The following is an 8,164-nucleotide window of genomic DNA, read 5'->3' on the forward strand; positions in this document are numbered from 1 at the left end:
CGTCCTACACATTCAAAAACATCAATTAATTCAACAATATCAATTAATCCAATTCAAATTTCATATGGACAATGATACATATGTAACATGTAAACAATTAATCAAGAAGCTATGGAAACCTTTCATAAACAAGATTTGCATCTTATTTTCAAACAAACAATACATTGAAGCAAGAAAAAAATATAGTATATTTTATAAAATATTGTGTAACTAGAATTAGAAGAAATATGAGCTCAATAATAGAGAGTGAATATGCAAATACCTGATGCATAATTTCACTGCTTGAAGAAGTACTCATCTCAGTCACTCTTTTGGTTATGAAACAACACTCACTAAGTTGAGAATTATATAGCACCAAAATATTGTTAAGATGGGTTTATTTTATAGTAGTTGGGCGATTTGTTGTTGACTATATGTGAAATAAATTATCACATAAATTGGCCATAATCGATTCCTATCTGTAAGGTGAGTACTCTAAGGAAAATACAAGACACATTAATGACAATAAAATATATTTTCAAAAATTCATTTCACCATTCTCCGCTCACAACGTCGAACTTGAGAATTCCGTTTTGAAATGGTTGCTATCTCCTATTCTATAAATTTTGGAATTAAATTGTAGATTTATATTTTTATTATTTAAAGTGCTTCAGCATTAATAGCAATTGTCCATGAATAGCAAAGAATCCATAGTATTTGCTTCATAGGATGTACTATATTTATTGAATATAATTTAAACAATTAATTCCATGTATTGATTGGCTTACAACAGTTACATTGGTGATTTTGTTGTAAATCAAAAGCATAACTGACATTTATTGAAACACCAGAGCATGAATGCGCTGTATTAAACCAAATTTTGATAATGTAAAAAAATAAATTGTTGTCTGATTCATGTATAATCATTGCTATTGCCATTTTTAGATTTTGTATCTGCCTTTGGTGTTGTTAGATTTCGTTCATTATTTCATGTGCAGCATTTTAAATACTAATAGATAGGGTCCCGCGATGCATAGAAAACTATATAAATTACAATAATTAATTGATTAATAATAGAAATTTTGTTACATCCAAAAATGAAATAAAATTTTACTAGAAATCTAATGTGAATTAAATTTTAACTATCTTAAATATGACAATTAGATAAAATAAACAATAGGCCTATTAGCTCAGTTGGTTAGAGCGTCGTGCTAATAACGCGAAGGTCGCAAGTTCGAAACCTGCATGGGCCACTTTTTGAAGTTTTTGTTAAATGGGCCGATATTTTTCTCTTTGGATAATCATAAAGTATTGGATTATTCGGCCCACTCAATTTGGGCTTCAGGATTGTTTTGAAAGCATATCTTTTCTAGACTAAATAATTTGGCTCATGCAGGTTTTGAACCTGCGATAAGCACGACACTCTAACCTCTTATATTTCACAATTATATAATACTCTCTTCGTCCGCGAATAGATCCGTTTTCCATTTTAATCCATCCGTGAATAGGAGTTGCGGTTCATTATTGTTATAAATGGTAAAGATCCCACATTGACTAACTCAGTCTACTCACATATAATTTAAAACTAATATATATAAATGAGACTTATATTTCACTAACTTTCTTTCACTCATTTTATTAATATTTTTTAAAGCATGTGTTGAAAATAAATGGAACTCCTATTCGTGCGGACAGAGAGAATATGAAATAGTAGATAAAATTATTTATCGCACAAATTGGGTTGAAAGTGGGCAAAGAGGCCCATGCTAAATTTTGGTGGAGAATGGTCCCTCCATATGCAGATCCAAGTGATTTAAAAAAAGGAAATTGATATATAAAACTTTAATTCAAAGACAAAATAAGATGACTTTCGATTTTGATTTTCCTTTAACAACAACTTTGACCTACATTTAAGGAATATTCTTACCAATCTAATGCCCAAAATAGTCAAAGTGAGAGCATTAAGTTGACCCTAATGTGCATTCACAATTTCATATTAAAAACTTCAATTTGAAGAAAAGAAATAAATTGCAGATTTAATTCGAATTTGACTTCTTCAACTACTGGGACCTACATTTAAAGAGACCTTCTCAACTACCCAATGGCCAAAATATTCAAGTGGGGTCATAAGTTGTGATGTCTGCATGTACACACAACTTGAAATTAAATCACTTCAATTTGGACTTATCTTCTTCAACCACATGAACCTATATTTAAAATGGTCGTGTAATTGCTTCCATCTCTCTGGCACAAGTGTGAGGCATTGGGAGATGAGCTTCTGGCAACCAGTGGGTTAGGGTCTCCCCCTTAACGAGCTACTGCGTACCCTGATTGAACCCCCTCACATGATGTTGGGCCGGAGTGTGGGGGCCGCCAAGGCGACGGAATCGCCTTTTTGCTGCAATAAAATGACATTCTCAATGTGACAAGTACATATTTCTAACTTGATACCTAAATCTTGATCTCAGTATATATTTCTAACATAAAAATTAAACAACTCAATTTAAATAAAAAAAAAACAAATTAAAATTTTCAATTCAAATTTCTCTTCTTCAACCACCTAAGCATATATTTTAAGGGACCCAATGCTGAAAATTACAAGGACGAGTTATAAGTTTTGGTCTCAAGTACTCATCAATATACTTGATCATTTTTAAATTTCTAGCGACTACGTTGTGATATCAGTTTAGTACGCATGAAAGTGGACACTAAAATTCATATAATCTCAATTTCAAAAAATTGCCTCATATGTTTATAACTTTTAAAACTTGAAGTATTTTTCGACTTGCATTTCAAAATAAATAAGGTTTTCTTCAAGAAAATAAACAAATAGGCCGCGCATAGAGCATATGAAACTATTAAGTAACATTGATTATGTAAATAATAATTGGACTAATCTTTATTCTTTTGCGTGATGCAAAATGTTTGCTACAATTAAAAATTGGCCCGTGCAGGTTTCGCGACCTTCGCGTTATTAACACGATGCTCTAACCAACTGAGCTAATAGGCCACTTGACTTATTTGGCCTAATTATTTAGGTTCTACTATATCATTTCAAAATTTATTCTTGATATCAGTACTATAATATATACGGATAAAATTATCCATCCTTCAAAATGGGTTGAATCAATGTCTACTAGGCTAAGATAACTTTGTTAGTGTATGGACGTAGCCCAGTTTCGAGTAAACCATTAAATTTTGGAGTACTATATTTTTATTTCGTAAGCTTTCCATGATTCCTTTGTAAGAGGGGAGATATGTTGAGAAATCGAAACTATAATCTGTGTCATTTTATGAGATTGGATTTCTCTTCTTCAGCCACTTGGACCTATATTTAAGTGGATATTCTCAACATCCCAATACTCATGAGATTTAAGTGAGGGTCATAAGTTGAGAGATAATTGTTATCTCAGTGCGTATTCACAACTTAAAATTAAACACTTCAATTTGAATTTCTCTTCTTCAACTATCTGTACCTACATTTACAAGGAACCTTTTCAAGAACTCAAGTCCAAGACATTCAAGTGAGAGTCCTTTAAATATATACTCTCAACTCAAAATTAAACACTTCAATTTAAAGAAAACAAACAAATTAAAATTTTCAATTCAAAATTTTCTTCAACTAATTAGAAGGGCTAGCAAATTGTGCGGATTGGTTAGTTATCAGGTTAACTCAATATCAACTCAATCTAATAAGGTCAAACACTAATTCAACCTGAAATCATTTGGTTCTTATCGGATCTCAACCCAATAACTTCGTGCATGTTCGTGCAAATTATCGTGTCTTGCAATAAAAAAATGACAGTCCTACCGTTAAAGATACTAAGTTACTATAAATTTAGCTTGACACGACACGATAATGACAAGAACATGATATTACAATTTCATCATGATTTAAACTTAACTAGTAAAATTAAAGTTAGTATTTATTAATTAATAAAAATAATAGATTTTATTTCTTAACGAATAACTTAAATCCGACCCTAACCCAGACCGATATCATCAAGTTCTTATTCGGTCAAGCATATAAGCATTCAAACCCAAAAAATAAGTTTTTGTGTCAGGTTAACTTCATGCATGTTCGTGTGAGTTCATGATATCCTCAACATCCTAATGTTCAAAATATTCATAAGTGGGAGAAAAAATTCTCCGGTCTAGACTAAGCATCAAAGTGAGTACTACTGATCTCAAATTGCAAAAAATAGCCGCATCTGTTTATAAGAAGAGGGAACATCTTTTTTAGTATATCAACTATAAGCAAATTTGGTCCGTAACATTTCATAATATCTTTTGAGGTCCATCAACAATAAGTTAATATCAATTCAACTACTTTTTTGCTATTTCCAATATTTTCATGACCAGAGTACTCTTAAGGCCATGAAGGACAATTCAATCTATTTACCTTCTCATTTTCATTAAAGTATGTAATTTGAAAATAGTTGATGTACCAAAAAAGATGTTCTCCATAATTTTAGTTTTAAAATAAAAATATCTTAATGGTATTAATATTTTATTACTATTACTTATTTCCGTTTAGTTTTAGTTATTTGTAATATTTTAAATCATTGTACTATATTTAATATTAATAATGAAATAACTTAGGTATAAATATATGTAAACTATATACTTATACAATATCTGTATATAAAAGTAGTTCAATTTATTAGATGAGATATTAATTTTTCAATCTTAAAGCTATACATAGAAGAATATGTTATTTTCAAGTGCAATACAAAATTGACAATTAAAAATAAATTAAAATTCATCAACATACACAGAATCTTAACTAATTCAAAGAGCTAAGTTTTATTTTATCTACTCTTATGTAGTAATTGTAGTTTAAAAAAATTAGTTGAAACTATCAATAATCAATTTAATAAAAAAGACAATGGCATTCTTAGTTGAATATATGATTAATTTAAATCTATGATTATTTAATTAAATAAAAAAGTAATAGTCGCTAACAATTGTTTAATATCACAATGTCGCGTCTTAATATTATCATTAGGCCATTTACAACAACATCATGAAAACTGTTGATAGTTCTCATATCTATTCACTTGACTACTTGTGAATCATATTTTTTCTACTTTATTAAATTTTTATTTCAATGTAGTGTATATTAGTCTATATTATGATTAACTTAAATATTCAGTTTAATAAAATTACGACATTCATTAAAATAAAATATTTATCTTAATTTTATCTAAATAATTGAGAATGTAACCATAAAAGTATTAACTAGCACTAGAAAGTAATATAATAATATTAAAAGAAGGTATGATATATATTAATAATAATATAAGAAACTATTAAACTTAATCCCAAATAAATTAGAAGAAAGAAGAAAGTGGATGAATAAAGAAAGAAACATACTTTAATGAAAATGAGAGGATAAATAGATTGAATTGTCCTTCAGGCCTTAAGGGTACTTTGGTCAAAAAAATATTGGAAATAACTAAAAAGTAGTTGAATTGATATTAACTTATAGTTGATGAACCTCAAAAGATATTATGAAATGTTATGGACTAAATTTGCTCATTTGGGATAGTTGATGTAGTAAAAAAGATGTTCCCTCTAATCAGAATCAATAGTACTCCATAAAAATTTAACTTTTAAGCAGCCTAGTTTTTATCTTTTAATTTGCAAATAAACGTATTTTCAAGATAATAAGAGTGTCCACAGTGGGGGAGCCGCAGATGGTGGCTCGGGTGCGCAGCCCCCACTGCAGAGAGCCACGAAGTGCGGCTGGGAGCTGAGGGCCGAGAGAGAGCCGCGGCCGCGGCCCTCACGCGGCTCAGCCGTGTGAGACGCGGCCCACCACTGCAGAGAGCCGAGATTTGCGGCCCTCGGCGAAATTTGATATATATTTTTTTATTTTTGAAAATTCTTTTATAAATATTACACTTCCATTTCCATTTCTTCCCACTCCATTTTTACACTTCAAAACCCTAATTTTAATCCTATAAAAAATGCAAGGTGGAGATGGTGAAGCTAGCGGCAGTGGGGGCGGTGGCGGCGGCAACAAAGGTGGTGAAGAAGATGTGCCGGATTCCGATGACGCCACCGAGTAGGAAGCGGTGGCGTCTTTTTTTAGTGTTTTTAAAAAATTTACGTCGTATAATTTTTCTCTATCTATAATACGACGAAAATTTGTCTTTAATTCTCTTTTTATTAAATTCTGTTTATTTTCCAAATTATTAGTCTAATTAAATTTATTGTAGTTAAATTAAAAAATATCATTAAACAAAACAAACAAATTAATTTTTATTTTGGAGAGCCACATTTGGTGGCTGGGCCAACTTTGGTAGCCCCGGAGGTCCACCGTTGTGGACGCTCTAACAAACAGCGCTCCGCATACAGCATAGAAAACAACGGCATCCCAATCAAATTAAGCGACTTGCTGTTTATTCAATTTGCGATTGCAGAAAAGAGAGAAAGAAGCAAACTTTGGAGGTGGGCATGTTTGATTTGGAGGAGCAGTTTAGTTTCTACGGAGCTTACCACAACAACCCCATCAACATAGCTCTCCACATGGTCTTTGTTTGGCCAATCCTCTTCACAGCTCTGCTTCTTTTGAATTTCACACCGCCTTTATTCTCTCAATCCCCAATTCTTTTGCTGGGCCAGAGTTTCTTGGTCCTCAATTACGGCTTCTTGTCCACTCTTATCTATGCTCTGTATTATGTGAGTTTGGACAAAAAAGCTGGCTCTTTGGCTGCTTTCATGTGTTTCCTGTGTTGGGCTGGAAGCAGTTTTCTCGGTCATCGCCTCGGCTTTGCTTTGGCTTGGAAGGTAATTTCCTCGAATTCGGATGCTATTATTTCTTCCAATTGATTTTTTATGCTTGTGAAAATAAGTTATTTAGAAAAGGGATTAGGGTTTTCGTTTGAATATGAGATTATATTCTATGAGTTTTGGGTGAAGATTGTTGAAAGATAAAAATGCAATCTTGTCTAAGTTCTTGCTAATCTACTATGGTTAATTCATTGTTCAAGCTCAGTAGGTATCATTTTTGGGTTTTCAGTATGAGGCATTTTGGACAATTTCTGATGAGTTGCTATCTATATGTGTAGTACTTAATCTGCTTAAACAGAAGATTAAGCTTTTCCTTTGCTTTCCGGCATTCGCCTCTTCGACCAGTTATAGAAAGCTAAAAGATTACTGGCAGTGACACCCTTAAAAAGATAAATCTGACCGATTAATAGCATTTGCCTGTTTGTGTTTCATCAATGCTTTCTCGATGTTTCTTTCACATATTTTTCCAGTTCCCTGCAATTTACTATGCTAATGAGGGGACCTATTCCCATTGGTTCTAAGTACAACCTTTTTTCTGAATTAAAAGTCTCCAAGACATTCGATCATTTGTTAGGTTAATTCCTTGTCGTGTTATTCTTCTCCATGAGAGGGGGCGCTTTAGAAGGTCTACTCGGATTTGCAAGAAAGAGAGTGAAATATTTAGAAATTGCTAGACTAACGACTCTTCTGTGTGCAACGTGCCTCTTTTATGAGTGAACATATGAAAATTTCTGCACTTCTATGATCAAAAGAATCGTGATATGCTCTTAATCTATATGGGGGGCTGAGTTTCTTACTGATTCTTGCATCGTTTGAGCAGGTGGTTCTGGCATCTCAGCTACTCTGCTGGACCGGACAGTTCATAGGGCATGGCGTGTTTGAGGTGAGTTGAGATCAATCGTCGTGCTTTTTAGTATCTTGAGCTGAAATAATAATATATGGCACGGGTTTCTGCAGAAGCGAGCGCCTGCACTGCTGGACAACCTCGCCCAAGCATTCCTCATGGCACCATTCTTTGTACTGCTAGAGGTATGTGAATATCTATCACCACCAAATAATCACATTGCATAATTTGTCAATTATAAAAATTAAAACGATGATGCATTGTTGAATGGTGATAGGCTTTGCAGCATGCATTCGGTTACGAGCCTTGCCCGGGCTTTCACGCTAGAGTCCAGGCCAAAGTCGACGCTGAAATCAGGGCTTGGAAGGAATCCAAAAATAAGAAAATTTCTTAGGCTTTATTTGCTTGCTGTAACATATTTATATTTCTATCCAGAAATATGGTGATTTCTAATCTCACATACTGAAAATATGACCAAAGTCTGTATATGTATTTATGTCAGACACACCCAATAATTTGATGTGTTGTGCTTTAGCTATTAAA

At 32.6% G+C, this 8,164-nt stretch overlaps 1 protein-coding gene across 1 annotated transcript; it reads left to right on the forward strand.

Annotated features, from left to right (window-relative positions):
- Nucleotides 1–6,324: 6,324 nt before the first annotated feature.
- On the forward strand, nt 6,325–8,164 carry LOC121746777 (2-hydroxy-palmitic acid dioxygenase mpo1-like; the record flags this gene model as incomplete). The annotated part of the gene is made up of 4 exons (XM_042140706.1): nt 6,325–6,774; nt 7,598–7,660; nt 7,735–7,806; nt 7,899–8,164. Coding segments are annotated over 4 exons (702 nt in total), but the record flags the coding sequence as incomplete, so codon positions are not given.

Source organism: Salvia splendens, chromosome 9 (genome assembly GCF_004379255.2).
Source record: "Salvia splendens isolate huo1 chromosome 9, SspV2, whole genome shotgun sequence".
NCBI classification, from domain to species: domain Eukaryota; kingdom Viridiplantae; phylum Streptophyta; class Magnoliopsida; order Lamiales; family Lamiaceae; genus Salvia; species Salvia splendens.